This window comes from Mustela putorius, unplaced genomic scaffold (genome assembly GCF_011764305.1).
Source record: "Mustela putorius furo isolate JIRA1106 unplaced genomic scaffold, ASM1176430v1.1 tig00003834_pilon_pilon_pilon, whole genome shotgun sequence".
Taxonomy (NCBI): Eukaryota; Metazoa; Chordata; class Mammalia; order Carnivora; family Mustelidae; genus Mustela; species Mustela putorius.
In genome coordinates this window covers 90,289,812-90,313,618 of record NW_025421987.1, presented here as the reverse complement: position 1 = coordinate 90,313,618, position 23,807 = coordinate 90,289,812, and the positions used below count along the sequence as shown (strand labels likewise).

General features: G+C 42.1%; 1 protein-coding gene across 1 annotated transcript in view; it reads left to right on the top strand.

Moving 5' to 3' along the window:
* Positions 1-200: 200 nt before the first annotated feature.
* The window catches only part of P3H2 (prolyl 3-hydroxylase 2), a 150,084-nt gene continuing 126,477 nt past the window's right edge, over positions 201-23,807 (top strand). The window contains exon 1 of the mRNA XM_004745256.2: positions 201-954. Within this exon, the coding sequence (XP_004745313.2) occupies positions 469-954 (486 nt within the window). The 5' untranslated portion in view covers positions 201-468. The remainder of the gene's footprint in view (positions 955-23,807) is intronic.

Below are 23,807 nucleotides of genomic sequence, written 5' to 3'. Positions count from 1 at the left end.
GAGTCCTAACGAAAGTCCTAACGAGACTCCTAACCTCGCTGAGTCGGGTTTTATAAAGGGAGTATTTCCGTCCATTCTGCCACGCGCAAGGGAGGGCACGTGGAAACCTCTCGCCCTGGGCTGGCCTCAAGCAGCGCCCGCTCTCCGGCTGGCACAGGGCGGTGCTGCGCCCGGCGTGCGGGCGGCGCGGTCCGGGCCTGCAGGGCGCGCTGAGCGCCGGCGAGCGGCTCGCGGAGGCTCGGGCAGCAGGAGGAGCGTGCGAGCTGTGGGCGTCCCTTTAAGAGCAGCCGGCCGACCCGGCCTCCGCCTCTCAGTCCGCTGAGCGCTGCCGGTCACCTGGGGCTCGCGGGGCAGCCGGATCGCGGCGGGGCCGGCGCTCTCACCGCGGAGGTGGGAGACGCGACCCTGACGCCAGGTGCCGGGAGCCGTCTGGGAGCGTGGCCGTCCCGCGCCTCTCCGCGCCGGAGGATGCGGGAGCGCATCTGGGCGCCGCTGCCGCCGCCGCCGCTACTGCCGCTGCTGCTGCTGCTGCTCCCGCCGCCGCTGTGGGGCGGCCCCCCTGACAGCCCGCGCCCCGAGCAGCAGCGTGAGCCCGGGCCTCTGCAGCCCTTCGACCTGCTCTACGCCAGCGGCGTGGCCGCCTACTACAGCGAGGACTACGAGCAGGCGGTGCGCGACTTGGAAGCGGCTCTGCGCAGCCACCGGCGCCTGCGGGAGGTCCGAGCGCGCTGCGCCCGCCACTGCGCCGCGCGCCGCCCGCTCGCGCCCCCAGGCGCCGGCCCCGCGGCCGAGCTGCCGTTCTTCCGCGCGCTGCTGGAGCGGGCGCGCTGCTACCGCAGCTGCCAGAGCCAGCGCCTGGGGGGCCCCGTGTCCCGCCACCGCGTCAGCGAGGATGTGCGCAGCGACTTCCAGCGCAGAGTGCCCTACAACTACCTGCAGCGGGCCTACATCAAGGTACGCAGAGCGCACCGCTAACCCCCTGCGACTCCGGACACTCTCTAGAGCCCTCGCCACCGCCCCAGTCCCGGAGCCCGCGCTCTGCTCATTAACCTTTCAGGGTGGGTCTCCTCGGACCTGCCTGTCCCGCGTTTGTGCTTCTGGGTATCTGGTGGCCCAGGCTCGGTAACAAACACTAGGTGGAACCTGCGCAAGCCTGTAGCTCCTTGGGCATCAACTTGCCTCTTGAAAAGGGGCCTGCATTGATAAAATGATGCTTCAAGTACCCATTCAGCACTAATTCCTGAGATGTGGGCAGAGGTGGGTTTAGTGTAAGGTCTCATGTCGCTTCATTTCTCGGTCTAACCTCACCCCAGGTTCTCTTCCTTCTTCACCTCCCCATCCCTCCTACACTCTACTCTGCACCTTTTCTCTGAAGTTTACAAGAAAACATCCTCATAAAGCAGAATTAAAAGTTGACTTGCTCTGGAACAAATTTGTTATCCTCTACTCTCCCCTGAGCCTACAAAGCAGTAAAGATCAAAAGTTAAAGAGAAGGTGTGGTGGGAGAAGTGGATCTCTATGAGTCAGTCTCCCTAAAAGTACCCAAAGTGCTGACTGTGCCTCCTTTACTAGGCAACTTCCAATTCCTGGAGGTAAGCATTGGAGTGAGTTAATTGACATCAGATGCCCAATATTCTCTTTTGGGTGTGTGTGTGTGTTCGGCCCACCTGAAGTTAGTGTCAGGAGGCATTCTGTGTATATTGGTATTTTATCCACATTTACAATTTTGAAGATCTATCTGGATGCTTCAACAGAGAGAATTCAGTCTGTGCTTCTGGAAACACCCCTCTGTCAATCCATGTTGCTCTGAACTTATACTTTCTCTCATACTGTCTACTTTCTGGGTTTTATGCCAATGGGTCAGTGTCTCCTCCACACCTGCTAAAGTGGCAGCTTTGTGGGTTGGCCTCCCCTAGCATTAGCCAATAGGCCAGGCTGCATTTCTAGGGTGGCGGATATACACACCAGGTACAGATCTACATGCACACCGTCCCACATGGTCTGTGCTCCTGTGGGAAGGACACCATGGACATGTGCAGTTGTTTGTGGAGTTCAGGAAATTACAACTGAGACGAACTCTGAAAGCCCAGTGCTAGGGCCAAGGGTCCAAGGTACGCTAGACTAATATCTTGGGTAAGAAATAAGGATCAAGCCTGAATCTTTCAAGGATTTGTCTTCTGATATTTTTTGCTTCTTGATGAATTTGCTAAACCATGCATTAGGTATAAATCTGATCTTTTTTTGGATGAATGGCCTAATTTTCGGTGGTCTTAGAGAATCAGTCAGTGGCAGAGATGGAGGAGACTTTAAGTATCTGACAGCAGAAGACATCCTGAGCCAGTTCCCAGGATAGAATGTGGGTAGTTGAGTTTGGTCCTGTTAGCATGGTCTTCCCAAGAGTCTCCGGTATAAGGTTGGCACTCCTGCTCATAGTTCTGTCACACATTTTGGGGAGATTTTCCTTTCTCATGTCTGGAGAAGAAATGAATATTCTTCTCCAGTCCTATAAAAACAAATAACCATGAGGTAACTCTCAAAATGTGGGTTTCTCTAGTTCTGTAATTAAGCTTACATCACTGTTAATGTTACATAGATCAGTCATTCTGCTTCAGTCCCCTGATCAGAGGTCAAAGAAGGTAAAGCTATAGGTTTGAGATGCCTCAAATTTTTGCAGTGAATTGGTTATAGGAATTAGTTACTCATGGGCACCTTTGTGGGTGAACTCTTGGGTGTGATCTGATGAAGCAACATAGTTTTAGCAAGTTCTCCCCAAAATATTTGAACCCATGTCCTAATTTCTGTTTGACCAGCAGTGTTCCTAAGAACAGAGTATCTTCTAGTAAGCAAAGCTTCTTGCATCTATATAATTGATAATCTCTTAAGGAGGAGATACTTGTATTTCTTTGGAAACTCACTTTTTTTTTTTTTTTTTTTTTTTTTTTTTTTAAAGAGAGAAATCACAAGTAGGCAGAGAGGCAGGCAGAGAGAGAGAAAGGGAAGCAGGCTCCCTGCTGTGCAGAGAGCCCGATGCGGGACTCGATCCCAGGACCCTGAGATCATGACCCGAGCCAAAGGCAGCGGCTTAACCCACTGAGCCACCCAGGCGCCCTGGAAACTCACTTTTGATGGTTGAGTTTGTAGGAGTGTCTCTGTGAACGTGTAATAAAGTGTACCATGCTACTTCCCCTCCCCTTTCCTAAGACCTCCACAATTTCAGTCTCTTCTTGGCTTCCTGGGAATCTTAATCATAAACACATGCATGTGTGCACGCACCCATGCGCGCAGACACCATCCTTTGAGAGTAAAACAAAGCTCTCAAATAACAACAAAGTGCTGTCAGGCTCTGACAAGTCTGAATTCAGAAGTGTTTACTCCCCAGTGATAGAATGTGGAGTTCCCCAGATGTGCTCAGATATGAGCACGGCCCCTCATGTTGTTGAATAACCTTGGACCTCTGTGATCCAGTTTACACTTGAAAAAGATGCTCCTGGGCCACGTTGAATTCAGTGAGGAGTTTGCAGCCAGAGTTTGAAAACTATGAATCCTGTAATATGGTCAGAACTAGTGGGCTTCCTAGAGATAAGGAAGCACAGTTACTCCTGTGTTAGGATCTCCCAGCTGTAGAAGCTCTTGGGAGCTGCTGCTCTTCCACCGGACCCCAGTTACTGAGCCACCGATGGAAGCAGATCTTTTCTCCTGGTGTGTCGGAGAGGAAAACGTATTGAGAATTATGAAATCCGAGTCCCGACAAGTTCAATTTCTCATTTCATTGATGAGAAAAGGGAGAGCCGGTGAGGGAAGGGGGCTTATTCAGTGTTACATATTTAATGGCGGAGCCAACATGATTTGATGAAAGGAGCCCAGGACTAATATTTGGGAGTCTGGCCTTTGCCAATAACTGATGCCCATGTCTGTGCTGTGCCCAATGCCCCGCCAGGTCACCTCAGGTCCCAGGGCATGCTGCAATCCCCAGGGCTCTCCTTCTGCCAGATTTGGACAGCTCCAGGGATGAGTAGGTCCTTGTCCTGTGGCGTAACAGAGACTCATTGCATTTATCTCTAACTCTGCTCTGTAGAATATTCCTTGAGAATGGGCATGTTGGGAATTTGTCTGGACAGCGATGAGGCAGTAGTTCCACCGGGTTCCTAGACATGCCTTTCTGTTTAAATGCAGGGTGAGACTCTTCAAACCTCGATTTTTATCATTTCAGATTGTAAAACATAACTCATGATTCATAGCCCAAAGCCCAAGATAGAACTTTCATCATGGTATGCTCTGCTCAGAAATCTTCAGTGGTTTCTCCATGCTGCCTTATGCAGCCCACATAATTGAATGCAGCATCCAGATCCTGCCTCCCCTGTACCCTTCCCGGGATATCTTCCCCACTCAACCCCCTCCCGCCAGATGGAACCATGGCTGCTTGGTCTTCTCTATCTGCTACTTTTGCATACCTGGGTTTTGTTTATTCTTTAGGAGGCAGGTGGGTTCTGGCTTGGGATAGATCTAGAACTGAAATTTACCTCTTCAGTCTCTGGCTGACCGTGAACAAATGACCTACACTTTCTGAGGTTTGCTTTCTCCATGTGTAACATGGAGATAATAGGACTTACCTGATTGATTTAGGTTAGATTTAAGAGAAGATTTATGTAAGCTACTCAGGACAGGGCCTGTTTCTCAAAAAACAATGGAGACCTGTTTCTTCTTATTATTAATTTGATAGTAGATTTTTTTCCTCCTCCTTCTGAACATATTCAAATTGTAACTGTCGTGACACAAATACACCTGTTTCTGTGAGGCTCTCCTTCACACCCTTTCAACTCTCACAAGAACACCCTTTGGGGCACCTGGGTGGCTCAGTGGGTTAAAGCCTCTGCCTTCGGCTCAGGTCATGATCTCAGGGTCCTGGGATCGAGCCCCACATCGGGCTCTTTGCTCAGCAGGGAGCCTGCTCCCTCCTCTCTCTCTGCCTGCTGCTCTGCCTACTTCTGATCTCTCTCTGTCAAAAAAATAATATCTTTAAAAAAAAAAAAAGGGACACCCTTTCTGCCTCCTTTGAATGTCCACAGCGAGGAATCTCTTCCTCTCATGTTTCATTTTGAACTTTGTTCTTTCAGAATTTATGTATTTGCCTATCAGTGATGTGAACTTGACATCAAAGAACTATCTTAGTCACTTTTGTATCTCCCAAAGAGGGAGTTTCCAGATTGGGATGATTATTAGGTAAAGGATTATTATTAATCATCTGGGCATGAAAAATATGATTTAAAATGAGGGATTTAGGTACTGTAGGTCTGAGTTGGTCCTCAGCATCTATACTTCCCAAACATCTATAATGTATATAGATTTACATACAAATAGATATATGTACATAGATGTATGTAAATGCTCAGTGTATGTTTGTGGAATGAATAATAGCTTGGTTTTTTATGTATGAAATATTGTGGAGAAAGATCTCTGAATGGTGGCAGGGGGTTTTCTCACACTGGTTACTCGGTGGGTGTCCTGGCTGGTCAGATGCGGGACAAAGTCACAGAAAGACTAGATTCCTTGACTTCTCACTCTTTTCCTACTTGTAAGTTCTGGCTAATGTTGTAGAACTCTGTTCCTTTCCCCTCCATCTTTCTTTCCCAATTTAATTATTACTTAAAACTGTGCTTTAGGAAACCCTTGACACATTGTGCCTGCTTTACATACATTTGTTGAGTTTAAGCAAGTGTAAGAAAGATGTTTTTTTTTTTCCCTTATCTTTGGGCTTGATCACCAGGAATAGTTTTGACAGGGACTGTTTTTCTCCCACTGTTCCCAGCCACTCAATAAAAACAAAAAAGCAAAAAAACAAAAAGCAAAAAACTAGTGGCGCTTATTTTATTTTATTTTTTTACTTAAAACAAGCTTGCCCCTGCCTGTTTTGTTTCTGAGTTGGTGCTTTGAGCCATTTGACCTTTGTTTTTCTTCTCAGGATTGAAGGGGGGGAGAAAAGGAAATAGCAATTAAGTTAGGCAATCCTATCTCCCTCCTGAAATCCTCTCCCTAAACTCCCTTTCTCTTGACCATAATCTCTTTTATTAGTGGTTTCTAGAAAAGAAGAGTAAACTCAAGGAACTTTCTCACTTTTAATCTGTTTTATCAACTTCTTTTTCTTTCTAGATGAATGCCTTCACAAGCACAAAATGGAAACCCTAGGTCTCAACTGTTAGTTCAGAAGAAAAACCTTTTGTGTATCCCATTTTCAAATCTCTCTTTTTTTTAAACGTATATGTAGACTATGTACATTTTGTCCCCAAATTATTTCAAATAGGAAGTTGACTTTATATCTTCTTGAAATAGCTGTTCTGAAATTGTCCTAGGGATTATTTACTCTGGGGGAGGGGGAGTGCGGTGAGGCCTTTTTTTTTTTTTGGTCTCACAATTGAGACTTTTTTTTATGCTTGAGTCATCAAAATCCACTAGTACCATCTTTCTGTCCCGTTTCTTGGGAAGGAAACACGGGAGATTGTTTGTCTAGCAGCTTTTAGGTCCTGAGCCAAGGAATTGGAATCCTAGTCATCTCCCAGAGGGGGCAGGCCATTTGGAGGCTCTGTCAGCTCTTTATCAGTCTTCCCTCGAGATTGCAAATAGTTAGTGCCACCAAGGCTTTAAAATTCAGTTCGATGAGAGTAGCAACTGCTTACTTACCTCCTCCTTAGTCTAGTGAATCAGGGATTCCTTTGCAGGTTTTAATAAAGGAAAGCAGTGAACTGCTTGTCTCTCTTCCTAGATCCCATCTCTGAGAATCTAGTGTGTTCTGTCACTAATATCAGTTGTCCCCTGCTAAACTCCAAAGGGGATAGCTGGGTGGAATTCTTTTGGGAATGTCTGATAAAATGTCAACGTGCTTCACGGGGAGGCGGGGGAGGGGGGAGTTGACACATTCTGAAAGGTGGGTGGGTTCACCTAAAATTAGAATTTGCTGTAATGGTGGTTTCTTTCTACTGCCAAGGAATTGAACAAACTGGGTTTCCTAGAATCCCTTACAGATCTTCAAGCTGGGAGAGAGGGATCAGTATTTTGCTCAAGAAATGTGGGAAAGCAAGGGTGACAAGTACTATAGATTAGAACTATGTAATGCTACAGCATGAAGGACCCTCATTGATCTTGAAGTCTGTCCCTGTCCCTTAATAGCTGATGACACTGGCCTCACAGTTTCCATGACAAATCAAGAAGAGTCAATAAGCTGAGGACAGAAGGTAGGTATTGTAATTTACGGCCTGTGCTCTTTCCAGACGCTGTGCCGTGGGCATGGGTACCTCCTGAAGGGCACTCTGGTGAATTGGGGGCAGCTGAGACCTGCAGTGGACCCGGTGCCTTCGGAGACAGAACAGACCCCAGACTGGTCTGCCCACCCTGCATTTTCATTCGCATGATACGTAGGCCACTCAGCCAAGAGTCGTAGTTGTCTGGTGGAAAATTTTGCATTTCTCATTAGGAAAAATAATTTCTCCTGTCTTTTTTTCCATTCAGCTTTTCTCCTATAATTCTTTTTCTGTCCTTTTATCCATCCCTCCTTTCCTGCTGTCTGACTTCTTAGCTATGTAATTTCCATGAAAGCTAACCCTCATTTGCCAAATGGCCCAAACACATCTTTAAGAAAAAAAAAAAATGATTTGGTACGCTTTAGTGCTGAGTGTATGATTTTTGATTTTCAGGGCTGAAGAGGGTTGCAGACTCTTGTCAGAAGAAGCTGGTTTCACTTGGCCCCACCCCTTTCTGCTTTACTTTGTTTTCTGTACTTCTCTCTTTCTGCTTTTCCTCCCTGATCCCTTGTCCTGTCTGTGGTCCCCACAGTGCAATCACATCTGTAAAGGAGAGGGTTGAGGGGGTTTATAGGGGAAAGAGAAAAGCAGGTAGTGGTAAAGGCATTGTCAGGTCTCCGGCTCTAATGAACTGAAGGCCACAGAGCCTCTTGTTTAATTGGATACACAGACATTGGCATCTACTTCTGTGAAACTTTTTAATGTTCTTTCCCCTGGATGCCCTGTGCATGGCTTGGGCATATGTTGGGGAGATGTTCCCCTCCCCTTCCAGGATCCCATCTTTCTGCAGCTGCTCACTGCCACATTCATGGAACATCAGTGTTCTAACCATCCCATTTTACAGATGAGAAAATAGAGCCTGAGGGAGTATCAAGTTGTCCAAATTTATCCAGCAATTTAATGGAAGAGCCAGGATTAGAATCCAAGAACCCTGAGTTCCACATCCGTGACTTTGCTGATGACTACTATTTGTAAGATTCACACTGAAAACAAAAACTCAACCAAATTAAAGTGAAACACATCATTTGTTAGTTGGAATAAGCCCAGAAAATAAAAGCTCCCTTATGCAATGTTATTTCCTGAACTACTATGTGCCCACTTCTGAGAAAAACTCAGGTATAGGAACCTGGGTTAGTGCTCTTCCCCGGTAAGCCTAATGCAAATGAACAAGGCAAAGACTCTTCTTTGGAAGGGAAGTGAAGGAATAGAGCCAGAGAGAGAGAGAGAGACCCAAGATGTCAGATTTTCCAGGAGCTCAGGGGTATCAGAATGATCCTACTGGAATTCATTATCTGCAAAAAGTAGATTCGGTTTTTGTTCAAGTAATGGGATACTGCTGAGGACTGCAATGTAATTAGACTGGAACTCAGGAAGGGACTGGCGAAAACAAGAAATATAATGAAATAAATAAATCCAAAGCAAAACAGAGAAACTGTTAACAAACCTTCAATCACAGAAACGTTAAGTGAGCCAATTTTGATTTGTTTTTCCTGCTTGAATGCTAAATTTTTAGCTCTTACTCTGCCAAGATCAATAGGCTTGCATGAAGAAATCAACACATAATTAGGACTCCAGACACAGTGAATTACCTTAAAACCAGATTTGGCTGTTTTTAAAAGAATGACCTCAAATTATAGTATCAAAGACTAACCCAAAAGACCATACTAATTATTTCCCCACTGAAGCAAGAGTTATTTCTTAATAATATTTCTTAGATTGAATCCAGAATCAACAGTCAGCATCTGATTTTAGTACGTGGCATTTAAAAATGGCACCAGGGACAGAGACCTTCACAGTCAATCATTGTTTCTATAGGATTGCCACAGACTCACTTATGCCGTGGAGTCTGCACAGTTTCAGCAGGCATTTCAGCTGGAGTGTCCAAGTCTTGGCTTATTGATATTTTGGGATGAATAATTCTTTGTTGTGATGGGCTGTCCTGTACATTTGGGGATGGTTGGCAGCGCCCCTGGTCTTTGCCTACTAGATAGTGGTAGCTACACATTCAAGACCTCTCCCAGCTGTGACCCCCCCCCCCAAAAAAGTCTTCATACATTGCAAAAATGTCTCTTCAGGTTCAAAATCATTTCACATAGAGAACCACTGATTTAAATATTTGGCCGTATTTGAGATAACTGGACATTAAGGTGAGACAAGTACAAATTAAGTCTTGGACAATGAATGCTAGATAGCAATGTGTTCACTAATTATGATATTTATGAAAACGAAAATGTTGAACGATAATTTGACACTTTTATGAGGGGGAAACTCATTGGAAATAGAGCTGTTTTTTCCAAGATGCAAATCCCGGGGCTTATATCCTACAGCTGGTCCTCCCCTGCGGGTGCACTAATTCGGCTTGCGGGAAAGAGCAGAGGCTCTGGCTTCACTCTACTTACACTTTTCAGCTGAACGTGATAGGACAGGTTGCTGTAGCAATACAAACTAATGGTTTTTAGTGCTAAACTCCAGAATTAACTTAGGTCTCTTTCAATTCAGAGTGTACCCAAACTCAGTCGTTTAAAACTAATTCATTGCAACTCTTAGTTTTTGGGGGGGTTAGCTCTGTGTCACATGTAATCTTAGAAAACAACTTGACCTAACCCTAAACAGAAGTCTGAAAAGTGGGGACCATAAATAGGAGGGTGTCAGAGGAAAGAAGAAATGGCATAGAGATTGAGACAGAGAGAGGGTCAGAAAGTGTCTCAGTCTTTTTGGGCTACTATCACAGAACACCCCAAGCTGGGTGGCTTGTAAACAGCAAACATTTCCCTCTCCCAGTTCTGGAGGCAGTGAGGCCAAGATCGTGGCACCACTGGATTCGGTGTCTAGTGAGAATCCTGCTTTGCTATGACTTCACATGGCAAAAGCGGCTATGAAGGTTGCTGGGGTCACTAATGCAATATAAGGTCACTAATCCCATGCATGAGGACTCTGCCTTCATGACTTAACCAACTCCCAAATGCCCACCTCCTGATCCCATCCCCTTGGGGACTAGGTTTCAAGACAGGAATTTCAGGAGGACACCAAAGGGAAACAGGAAGATAAAGGGAGAAAGATGGAGAGAGGATAGAAACAATTAAGTACAGGAAAAGAAGAGCAAGGAAATCAAAAGAGCCGGTTCCCCCATGTAAAAGGATGCTGCCGGAAGTAACATGTGGGCATCACACATGCCTGTCCTAGAGCCATTCCTTTGGAAGCAAATGTTGGTCATTCTTCAGTGATATAATGCTGTCGGCCCCATTCACAGTACAGATGTTTCTGCTTTGAGAAAGCCTAGGGTAGCAGGGCCATTCCATTTCCTCAGTGACACAGAGAAGGAAGGTGTCCCTTTGGGGGAGGTTCTACATGCACAGCCCTGAAAAATCGCCAAATGATATGACCCCCCACCTCAAATAAATAAATAAATAAATAAATAAATAAATAAATGCTACAGGAAACCAAACAAAAAAGAGATAGAGTCTTAGTAAAAATGTTCACTTTAAATTTACATGAAACTACACTGCTTTCTCAATGCAGCTGTTAAGGAATTTTCCAAGCTCTGTTACGAGACGTGAAGATGAAGAAGACATTTTCTCTACCTTCAAGTGGGTCATAGTTCATTGAGGGGAGTAAGTGTGTATCCAGTTATAATATGAATCCAATACTCCTACGTGATTATGTAGGGGGTCAGAGATGTTCTGTATCAGAGCGATAGAATTAGATGGGAAGAAAGAACTTCAAGATTTGTGGCATGTGAGGAATACCATTTAGAAAACACTGGTAATTTTAAACTTGAAGATAGGAAAACAGGACTACAAAAGAAAGACTATTGGAAGCAGAGATGGTGGAAAAGCTGGATAATTCATTGCATCCGGAGTAAAGGTTGTTTTAAGTGTACATTGAAGTGATTGTAAGTTTTAAAAGAATGTGTACTGGTCTGAAGCTTGAAAAAAATCAGCTATGGTAATATATGAAATGCTTCCTTTTAGGAAATTTTACTAATAATTAGTTATAAATATACTGCCTCGAAGTTAAGTCCAAGTAGATTGTGACTTCAGTTGACTTTTTAAGTTTGTTAAGGGCAGTGTCACTTTGCCACTTGAGGTTTCTGTGAATTCCTAGGAGTAGTTCAACCTTCCGTTTAACGTTATGCTAAGTTATTCACGGTCTTTATGATTCCATGCCTATCTCTGTGGAAAGCTAATAAAATCATCTTTAAAAACCCCACCAAGACCAAACATCAGACTTAGTTCTGAGGCAGTATAATTTATAACTATAATTTGTAGTAATAATAGATATTATTTATTTTGTTACTTTGTTTCAGGTATTATGCTAAAAGCTTTACAAAATTTTCCCCACTCAATTCTCATAATAACCCTACTACAGATCTTAGGTCAGTTGACCTTTGAGCAACATGGGGGTTAAGTGCGCCAACGCCCACATGGTTGAAAATCCTCATACAACTTTTAACAACCCCCCAACAACTTAACTACTAGTAGTTTACTGTTGTCCTGAAGACTTACTAATAGCTTAATAATCAATAAACACATATTTTGTGTTTACATGTATTATATACTGTATTCGTAGAATAAAGTAAGCTAGAGAGAATCTTCTTAAAATCATATAGAGGAGGGGTGGGTTAAGGGGTAGCTCAGTGGGTTAAGCGTCCGACTCTTGGTTTCAGCTCAGGTCATGATCTCAGGGTCCAGAAATTGAGCCCGTGTGGGGCTTCCTGCTGAATGAGGAGTCTACTCAGGATTCTCCCTCTCCCTCTGCCCCCTGCCTGGCATGTGTGTGCATGCTTTCTATCGCTCTCTCGGATAAATAAATCTTATAAACAAAAATAATAAGGAAGAGAAAATACATTTATAGCACTGTGCTATATTTACTGGGGAAAAAATCTTAGTATAAGTGGATCTGCACAACTCAAACCTATGTTGTTCAGTGGTTAAGTGTATAATTTTCATTTTGCTACAGGAACAGTGAAGGTAGAAGTTTAAATAATATGTCTGAGAACATACACTTAGTACAACATAACAGAGTTAGAATCTGAACACAGGTTTTTCTGGTGACAAAATCTGAGTTCTCACGTACTTCTCATGGCTGGCATTTTGGCATCAAATGGACGTATATTCAAAAAGTCCTGCCTCTTATGCGTTGGGTCACCATGGGAAAGCTCACCTATATGAACCTAAGTTTCTTATCTGGAAAATGGGATAGTCATACCTACTTCAGTGGGTTCTTATGAGAATCTATTAATGAAAAGTTTGTCGGCTCACTTAGGTTGGCGGTGACGCAAAAATACTTATTCTTTGCTTCTTGGTGTCTGGGCAGAAGGCAAGCTTGTGAGGGAAGGTGAAAGAAGAAAGAAAAGTTAAGCCAATATATCATGATAAACTGAGGGAATAATTACAATGTAGTAGGTTCAGAAAACTGTGAGGCCCAAAATACCAGAACCTGATCAACTCTGTCCGAGCTACTGGCTTCAAGTTCACTTCTCTACACAATGGAGCACAGCCTCCTCTCATCACCGAGCTAAAACAAAAATGATCCTGTGACTGGACACTTGGGACTGTGTTGCAAAAAGTCCTTTTGCTCTCTTCCCCACTACATTTTCTGACCCTTCTATTTCACAATTTCCTTGAGACTGTGGCCTCTTCTTTGTATTTTTCCAAAAAAAAAAAATTGACTCTGTTCAAACACATTCCAAACCTTCTCTGTTTCTTATTAGTAGATAAAATCTCTTCCCACAGACCAACACATTTTGGGAATTTTAAGCCCCTGTAAACCTCTTCTCCACCCTGATCTTGAGTACCCTTGGGGGATGGCCTCAGTTTGGGAATCCAAAAAAACATCTCTTTATCACAGATACTAAAAATATGACTGCCTTTTCTGCAGCAGTCAGGTAAGTGGTTGAGTATTCAGCAATGGGAGGGATGATTAGTCTAGCATTAAGCGATTTAGGCTCTATTTCTAGTTTTTTTCTTTTTTTTTAATTTTATTTAAAATCTCAAAATTTAAGTGAAGTGGGGAGAGGGTGAGAGAGAGAGCACAAGCAGGAGGAGAGGCAGAGACTATCCACTGGGCAGAGACTGCTGTGGGGCTCAGATCCCAGGACCCCGAAATCACGACCTCAGCCAAAATCAGATGCTCAGATGACTGAGCAACTCAGGTGCCCTGGCTCTATCTCTGGTTTTATCACTAATGTTTCTCTCTAGGTCTTGAGGTGTCCTTTAGGAAAAGAGCAGCATTGCATCGGATGGCTTTAAGAGCCGGTTTCTCTCTGCCAGCCAGAGATTCTAAAATGCATCAGTGGACTGGCACTGTGATGCCATCTACCCGCGGAAAAGAAGAAAGTGATGAGATTCTGTGGAATCTAGTAGAATGAGATACCATGAGTTTGAAAGGTCACAGGAAAGGAAGTCCTTCCGTTGTGTCTGATACTAGTTCTCATCTTTAGATGGACAGTCACCGCAAAGCAGAACCTGGAAGAAGATCACGCTAGTATTAATTTGGTGGGACTTTAAGAGGTATTAGACAAACTTGGGTATGTTCAGGAAGGACAGGGATAGATAAAAAACTCAAACTATGTTTTATAAGAGAAAAGTTGAAATAGGAATGAAAAGACTTAAGAAAAATGGTTTTAAAAAGATCATTATTTGAGACCATTATTGTTGATCTTTATGGCACCAAGGAACTGAAGAACTAGGTCCATATAACAGAAGTTACAGAGAACCAGATCTTGGCTCAAATCCGGAAGATTTTCCTAACACTAAGAGCTACTCAGATATAATCGAGAGCCCCAGGAGAAGGTGTCTGAACAAGAATCTGACAAATGCTTCAAAGGACAGCTGCCTTTAAGGGTAAACAAGCACAGAAGTGATATTGAGGTAGATAAGATTTAGTGTGTGTGTGTGTGTGTGTGTGTGTGTGTGTGTATTTTCCCCCATCCAGAGTTAATAAGATTGTGATCTTATGAAATGAAAATTTGTCTTACACCCACAGATGGGTGATCATTAAATACTTTTTTTTTAGAAAAAATTTTTAAAAGATTTTATTTACTTATTTGAGAGAGAGAGAGAGAGCATGAGAGAGGAGAAAGTCAGAGGGACAAGCAGATTCCCCAAGGAGCTGGGAGCCGGATGTGGGACTCGATCCTGGAAGTCTGGGATCATGACCTGAGCCGAAGGCAGTCGCTCAACCAACTGAGCCATGCAGGTGCTCCTAAATACATATATATATATATATATATATATATATATATATATATATAATTTATTTATTTGACAGAGATCACAAGTAGGCAGAGAGGCAGGCAGAGGGAGAGGGGGAAGCAGGCTCCCAGACGAGCAGAGAGCCCGATGTGGGGCTCAATCCCAGGACCCTGAGATCATGACCTGAGCCGAAGGCAGAGGCTTAACCCACTGAGCCACCCAGGAGCCCCTAAATACTTCTTTCATTAGAAAAGTCCTACATCCCCTTTTCTGTCCTCCTCCTTCGTTCTGGTTAATGAAATCTTAGACCAGGGTTGCCAGCACATTCCCTATGAATAACATACCTAATGTGTATAAAGGAAGAGAAACAAAACAAAACAAAGCAGTGCCAAGCCTTAAAACACCCATGGGAACACACACTTGTGTGATATTTAGCTATAACAATATCCACATGTATATTCCACATCAGTTCTCTGGTTTCTGGCTCAGGTGCCTATGAGGTAACATCTGCAGAGGGTTGAGCGGCAGTTTCCAAGTACCGTGGAAAGTTTTTAAATTGGATGTATAACAGTGGATCAGAACGTCCATGCATAAGAAGTAAAGGTGGGTACCCCTGTCTTTGCACATGTGTCACAGTATACTCAGAAAACCCCATTTCATTTACAGAGGCTCTGCAGTGCTATTCTAATTTGCTTCAGTTCCACGCATTCCAGAGGCCTCTCTGAAAACCTGGCCATATTCCACACTGTACTTTCAGTTCCCAAACCTTTGCCAAAGTTTATTCTCATCAGTTTCCTATGTCCGGTGCTAGAGGGGTCTGCCCAGGACTGCCCACTTAATACTTAAAGATACGTTAAATATTCTTAAATATTTATAGAATCCCTTTATCTGCCTTCTTCCTCTCTGAAATGTCTTCCTTACTCTCTAGATGGGATGGGAAGTCATGCCTGCTACTCCTGGGGAAGCGGGGAGTGGAAGCCCAAGCTCTCTGCTGAGCCAGCTGGCCAGTGAGGAGAGGGCATGGTGTCTTTCCCCTTGTGTTTGCTCAAGTAGGATTCTGTTGTCACAAACACTTCCATTCTGTTATGCCTAACCTTTCTGGTCCTACAATTTGATGGAGCATGATTTGGGGGGCCTTTTTTGTCCACCCCCATTGGCATTTCCAGGTTGTAGGGTTTTCCCAAATCCAATCTGGGATATTTGGGAGATAAAAAGAAAACCCAGAAAATTCACTATTAGGTTCAAATGCTGGGTCCCTAGACAGTCCACCTTCTTTCAGTCTTCCCGTGTTGGTCCTTTATAATACATCCAGAGTTTTTAGGGGAAAATAAGGGGATACCTATGGAGAAAAGAGTTTATTCCATCTTGCTCAGAGCCAGAAGTCTCCATGCAGACTCTTTAAGGAATCTTTAAATTGTCATGATGATGGTGAGCACAGTTTGGAGTGGGCCTGATTCTAAGACTCTGGTAGAGCTGTTACCAGCGCTTTACTGCAGGAAGCTACAGAACAGTCTTCCTGATGTCTGACCAAAGGCTTCAGTCAACTTTCTTCTACCAACAGTGCATCAAACTGAAGTAAATCAACTGGACTGTGACACTGTTCATTGTTAGTATTCCTTCCTACTCCTGCTTTCAGCAGTGCTGCTCATAAAGAAGTCCCAGCACTACTGGGGAGTTGCCACTAGCCTGCCCTTTCACTTATTTATAGGTCCCTAGAGAAGACCCCTCTGATTTTACTCTCCACAAATATGTAAATATTTGATCATCCTGGTCTATTCTCCCAATAGGATGCGTAATAAAGATTTGTCTACTATATTATATATGTGAAACCAATTTACGGAGGACTTAAAATAAGAAAAGAAAATGCTCCTAAGTGATGATCCCCTCTTCTCATTCCCATTGTCCCAGAGTAAATATTACACTACCATAATTAATACCACCCTCGTTCTACAGATTGTTACATGGAAGTCTCTGACCTAGACATTGATGCATAGTTGATATCACTGCTTGATTCTTTGTACTTCGTCCAACTTTATATGTCAATTTAAGATTAATGACGTAAAAAAAAGATGATAACATGAAGCTGTGTGTGATGCTTTGGAAACAGTAGTAGAGGAAGGATTTGGAATGCTGTGGCTCTCATTATAAGATGCTGCGTGGCTGTTTGATGATGATGAACGTCCCATTTCTTCCTCTCAGTTTCTTCATTTATAAAATGAGGTGATTGAAATGTATAACCTTGAAATCTCTGCCAGCTTTAGTATATTTAGATATTTCCTCTGATTGAAAAAAAAAGTCATTAAATGTCTCTAGACTGTGAAACTTCCAGCAATTAGTTGTTTGCTCCTTGATTTGGTATTAATAAATCCTAGCATCTTACTCTCAGCATGAAAAACTTCAATGTTTATTCACTGAAATGGATGGTAGGCTTAGGCAATATAGAATACTGAATACATTAGAGAGTAAAGTCAAGTGGGAAGACCCTTTGGAATCATAGAAAAAAAAAGTTTTTGTAGTAGCATCAGCATCCTGAAGAAATATTTTGACCTTATCACTCAAGTCAGAAACTGTGTCTCTCTTCTCTAACTCCAGTACTAGAAACAATGTTATTTATTTGCTATACAGTTCTATATAGAACCTGAAATTCTATAAGCTAATAGTTAAGATTCTATTTTATTTAAAGTTTTCAGATGATTAGTAGCCCAAGATTAACTCGACCCATATCATTTAAAACCTTAAAAGGCACACAGTCTGATTATAAATAGATTAATTCCATAGATTCCTGAAAAAGACTTTAACTTATTTGAATCTCAGTTTCCTTTTCTATAAATTGGGGATACTACTAATATTCTGTCTGTGGAACAGATTTACTGTTAACGTTGAAGAAAGTATTTTGAAAATGTTCAAATTCTATACAGATGTACAAGCATGGTCATCTTTTATTTTTAAGAGACAATGTACAGTTTATAAAATTGTTTTACCTTGTAAAATTGCTATTGCTATATTAATAAAAGTTTTACATTATTTTTTAACCACACGAAATTGCTCATTTTTACATGGAAAATCACAATATCCATCCTGGCCAATAAAGCTTAATAATATGGCCTAAAAGTATTTTCCAAATGCTTTCAAGCTTACATAAATCAAATATGGATAGGACAACTATAAGAGAGCATATGTAGAGTTTTTTTTCTTTTTGTCCTCGAAATTTTTAAGATCTCTGACTTCCTTTAATACATTCCAGAACCATGCATGCCTTTATCCCTGGGGGGGGAGGTGGGAGTGGGCAGTGGACGCTTTTGCTTAAAACAATACTTGGAGCAGGAATTGTTTGATAAAGCTAGTGGTTAGAATATTTGCAGATTTTTGTTTTGAATTCCTATGATAACATCAGCTCCCAAAGATTATCTGGAAATTGGTGGGAGATCCAGCAGCAATAAAAATTGGGCCTTCATGTTAGACTTCTAGATAGGATGCATGAGGTAGAAAGAAAGGAAAGAATGTGGACTAGTGAGAACGGTCTAGTAAGTGTGTGTTTGGGGGGGTTGCCTCACTAATTTTCAAGTCATAACTGGCATGATCCTTGAGCTGAGGTTATGTCAGTGCTGTGCTTTCCTAGGGCTTTTTGCTTGCTTTTTTTTTTTTTTTTTTCCATAGCTTGTTTGGTTTTTGAGTCTGTATGTGAGAACCAAGCACCATTAGCAGAGCAATTCCTCCTTCCTTGAAGGCATGCAGCCTATCTGTGACAGAGTCAGGACATGCATGACAGGTCCCAGGGCTCAGCTTCCTGAACTGGTTGTCATTGCCTTTGAGTGGTGTGAATCACCATGGAAATGAAGAGAATCACGTCTCACGTTTGCATCATGCCTGGAAATTTGTGAAGTACATTCACACACACGTCTTCACTTCCTCGTGGGAGCCCTATGAGAAAGCTGAGATTCTTGGGTTTGTCCAGACGCTGAGAGAATGGTGGTGTGACTCAGTGGAGGTTGTCTCGCTCCTACGCCAGTGTTCCTGCCAACATATCACAGCTGCTCTCTGTTCAGATTGGAAGCATTCTTTGTAGCCACAAAGCTATAAACTCTAATTAAAGTTTCCATTTCAAGGCTCTCATGATGCCATCTTTCTGTGTCTTTATCTTTTCTGATATGTGGTGTTTCCAAGCTAAAGAGACTGTAATTCAATCGTCTTTCTCCTGAACATATGGGAGCTTTTCGCCCCACTGGGTGTCTGTGCTCACTGATCTATGACAGCATGAGAGGGGCTGGGTGTGAGAATGCTATTTCCAGCCAGGAGCTAGCATGATGGCACAAATGAACGTGGGATCACCAAAAGTTTTTCCCATCGGTTCTGGAATCCATACAGCTCTCTTGCTCTTTAGAGCCCTTTGGCCAAGACTCCCAGTTATCCATTTCACATAAATGAAATGACCTTTACATAGACCTAGATTATGAGAGTAGTTCATGGGGTATGTTTGTGTTCCCTTTTTAAAATCGAACTAAACATTCTACTTGTGTTTGGAATAAGCACTGATAGACAGTACTGTCTCCTTCTCTGATCAGCTAAAGGTCTATAGGGTTTTCAGAATCTAAGGTAGTTCATTGAAAGAGATGATTTACAATTATACATTTTTGTTGTTATTTTGGTTTTTGCATTTTATTCTATATTTACATGTTTTCCCCTTGACTTGCAGAGTTAGAATTATGATTTGTTTTTGCTTTTGAGTTTTCCCCTAAGTTGACATATCTTCATGGACTTAGTAGCCCTTTCTTGTTCCTACTATGTGGCCCAAGAGAAACTTCAACTTAAATCTCTGCTCTTAAACTTTTGGATGGAATTTGTTCTTTCATGTTGAGGAATTATGTGCAAAATGTATCCTTTTGAGGAACAATTCTTCATATTTTATGGACTTTGATGGAGTTTGGCTTTGAGACACAGTTCATTATTGTTTTTTATTTATTATTATTGGTATTATTTAAGTAATCTTTACACTTAGTGTAAGGACTTAAACTCACAACCCCAAGATCAAGCGTCTCATGCTCTACCAACTGAGCCAGCCAGGTGCCCTGAGACACAGTTCAACTTTAGGCTTCTATGTATATCTTTGTAGTTTGGGGCAAGTTATTTAATGTTTTTATGAGTCAGTTTTGTCACCCGGAAAATGAGTATAATAATAAATCTGGGTTGCCTTGTCTGTAAAATGAGCAGCTTCTAGAAGTAGTATGAACATTAAGCGAGTTTATTCATTATTCATTTAATTCATGTACTTAAATATGTCCAGTGAGTCATAAGCATGAAGTACACATTAACTTTTATGTTAAAAACTAATAGATCACACTTTGGGAAATACTGATTTTATTCTCTTAGTAAGTTTTCAAACTTGTGATACGGATTAGGTTTGGGCCAGCTGGTAGAATTGTTCTGATGCAACCAAGCAATTGTGGTGGGTGTATTGTACTCAAGTGCAGCCAGACTGTTTGTTACATCAGGGCTGGTGACCTTGAGTCAGCCTTTCCGAGGCCACCATTGTCCCAATGCGTATGGAACTGTGCCTGGGTCCCAGGGATATTGCAGGGAAAATGTGAATCAGTAGGCTGTTTTGCTTGGCTGCTAAATTTGGTTTACTGTTTCATAAATTAGGACATATCTGTCTAGAATGGTTCTTGTTGCCACCAGCAACCAGGGTCATAGAATTGAAGGACATCAGATATGCAAGAGAAATGGAAAATAACTTCTCAAATAATGCTTTTTGTAAGAATCCCAAGGCTAATGGCAATGCTGATGAGAGCTAAATAGGAAATGTAGCCTGAGGCTTGAGATTTCCTGCTTGTAACTCAAAACGGATGTGGAAACAGACGTGAGGATGTGGTCCCTGATTTTCCTTCCTGGGTGGAAGGAATAGCATCAGTATTAGGTTGCTGATTAGCAGTTTTTGCAATGAATGTAGCCCCACAGTTGCAGGCAGTACAACAGAGATTAATTTTCCAGATCAGCTCCTTCTCAAGTCTGGTTATAAAACATACCAGATTGTTAGCCATTGCTCTGTATCAATGTTTGTGAAATTCTCAGAATGCATCGAAATTATTTTGGCTTGTGCTACCCAGTACCATTTGTCTTCTCAGAAGTAGAGCTGAAAATGGAGAAAGGATGTGCATTTTTTGTCATGGAAAAGGAAACATAAATAACTTCTTTGGAATCGTTTGGTAAACAATATATAAACTTACAACATTTGATCTTCAATTTTTCTGGAATTTTCATTAAAGATTATTATGGTAAGTTTTGCCAAACTTAAACAAAGGCTGTAAGCTTTTCAATCATTTCCAACATATCTACTGTTAATCCTAGAGACAATGCTCTTAAACCAAACCAAACCAAAGCAGACAAACACTCCTTTTTGTATAGCCACTTACTCTGACTCCCATCCCCCGTCACATCTCCCCAGTGCCACTCCTGATCCCCCTCCGGGCCCCCAGACACCTTCCTTGAAAACTTCAGCTTCTGGCTCCTGAGACTTCAGCTTCAGCATGATCCTGGCTTTGTGTCAGCTCTCCAACTCCCAACCTGTAATTCAACAACCATGAGGACATTGCTTTGATAGGTTTCCTTTAGTCTGCTCAAATTTCTTTATCTGATTTTTACCCTTGCTAGTTATCTAGTATTTCAGAACTTCTCTTGATACCTTCACCTCCTGTCTTCATTTATCATTCTGTCCAAACCATCTCCCTGCTCAGCCTCTTTAACTGCTATAGAGTTATAGTACTATATAGCTATAGAGTTGCACTGCTATAGAGGCAGGTGCACATTGGCATTGCAATAAAGATTGAGTGTCTCTCTTTTCCTTAATCTGCTCTCCTATCAAGCTTTGAAGTAGTTAAGCCCTGAACATTACAGACCAGGGTCACAAAGCCATGCCTTTGGGATCTATCACTTATTGTCACCATGTACTCATTGAGAGGGGTTCAGGGTTGTTTGGGAGCTTTCTGCTGTTCCCCAATATTTTTTCTCAAAGTTGATGTTCAGAATCATTTGAGTCCTTGAATCTGCAATTCTTTGTTCTCTATGTGACTTTATTTCCTACATTATTAAGGCAAGTTTTAATAAGGGACAGAATTTAGGATGGTATGATGGGAAAGGAGAAGAGAAAGCATGAGTATGAGTCCCTATGAGGGTGAAATTAATACAGGTTTGTATCTTTTTATGGATAAGAAAGTAAAGGTAAAAGAGCAAGATCAAAATAGACCCACCAGTTTGGAACCCAGGTGATGGATGGCTTGTGATTCATGAACAAAAATAAGAAATACAGGAAAGAAAGTGAGGGGAAGGATGTGATTTTCTTTGCCATTTCTGTTCCTCTTTGTCCTTTAAAAGGCGAATTCTATGTGTTTAATTACCTTAAATAAAACAGAAAAAAAATTATTACTTGAAATGAATGAGCTTTCAGAATAAAAGGGCACATACCAGAAGCCAAATAGCAAACAGGCCAGAAAGAATAATCCTCTTAATAAGTAAGGTTTAAGCCCACTAATGTTAAATAACTAGGATTGGGAAAATGCCATAAGTCCTTTGCCCTTCCTCAAAAAAACCAAAACCCAAAAACAAAAACTGAAAGACAAAAAAAAAAAAAAAAACAACCCTAAACTCCCCCCCCCAAAAAAACAAACTCAAAAAACCAAAAACAAAAAAAACATGGAAGTGAGATAACATCTGTTAATGAGACTGCTTTCTAGATTTTCTATCTTGTCTTAAGTACAGGCTGTTTTGCTAAGCTGACTATCTCCTATAAGGTTTTGTTTTTTAGCAAGACAGAGATTGACAGAGTTGGTGAGGAAGTGACACGTGGTTCATAGCAGCTTGACCAGAATATCTACATGGCCCTTGTGTAGGATTTCAGCTGAAATGTTTCCTCTTGGATAGAAATACAGTTTGGCTAAGACCTCCTGGAAAACGTGACTGCACGTCCTCGGCGATAAATTAGGAGCCCAAGGGATCTGGGTGGTTCCTACCATAAAGCTCAGGTTTGGTTCTTTCCTCCCTTTCTGTGTTTCCCACCGCCCCCCCCCTTAATATTCCAGCCTCTTTGTATCTCATCTTCTCCACTTCACAGAGTAGAAATAGATACTGAGTTTCCACCATCTCTTTACTCTCATGCTTTCAGAATGCTGTTTTCCTCTGCCAGCCTGTCTATTCTCTAAAAACTTCATTTGGCATCTTTGTTTTCAGTGCTATCCAAGTCTGTTTGTTAGGGGTCTGGCTTCTACCATTGTTCCTTTAAAGCTTTTATAGATTGATATTAAACAAACAAACAAACAAACTTTCTGGCATCAGGAAACATAAGGTACATATACTAACCAGTGCCAAATACCTGTGTAATTGTGCATCTTTCCCTAACCAAGTTGTCGGTGGAGATGCACACACGTTATAATCACATTTCCTTTCTTTTCTTAAAGTAGGAATTAGGCTGGGACAGCCTATTATGTTATTGCATTAACTATGAATTAGGGAGAAGCGTGAATTGAGAGTATGTTTTTGTTAAGTTAAATCACAGTTATGTTCACTTTGTGTTTCCACAAGGTACCTGTGACTCCTTGAACCACTTCCATTGACCTGAAAACTTTATTTCAAACCAGAAGGCATTCAGCAAACTTAAGCTTATGTTGTCTCTGATTTACCTAGGAAGTAAATTTGTGTCTTCAAATCAGAATTAAATGAAAGCCATCAGGCATAATTTTTGGATCACCCATTTTTTAATTTATTTGCAGCCAGTATTCCTCTTTACTTGTATTATAAAAACTTGCTTCAATGTTCATTCATTTATGGAACAAACATCATGTAGGAAACGTGACAGAATCCCTGTCTTCAAGGTTCATAGTTTTGGGAGAGAGTAGGCAGACACATAGGCCAAGTTTTAAATATAGTCTGTGAAAAAAACCATGAAAACACTGACGAGAGAGAGAGCAACTCAGGGTAAGTCAAGGAAAACTTCCCCAGGAGGTTGGCATTGGAAGTCGTGCCTTTCAAAAATCACCCAGAGGAAGCAGGGCCAGGTCCTCCAAATCCTGAGTAACCTGGTTAAAGACTTGGTAGTTGGTTAAGTGCTTGGTGAGGAAATTCTACTGGCTGTAAAGTCCGTTTTCTAAGGTAATAGTTCGTAAAGGTTTTTTGAGTTTATAATCTGTGAATTGTAGTGAATTGTAGAAACTCATCTATAATAAAATGTTTGCCTGTTTACCAGATCAGTATATCATTTTAAGCAAGCACTTAGCCCAACATGTATTTTTTAAAGACTCTATGTATTTATTTTAGACAGAGAGAGAGAGCA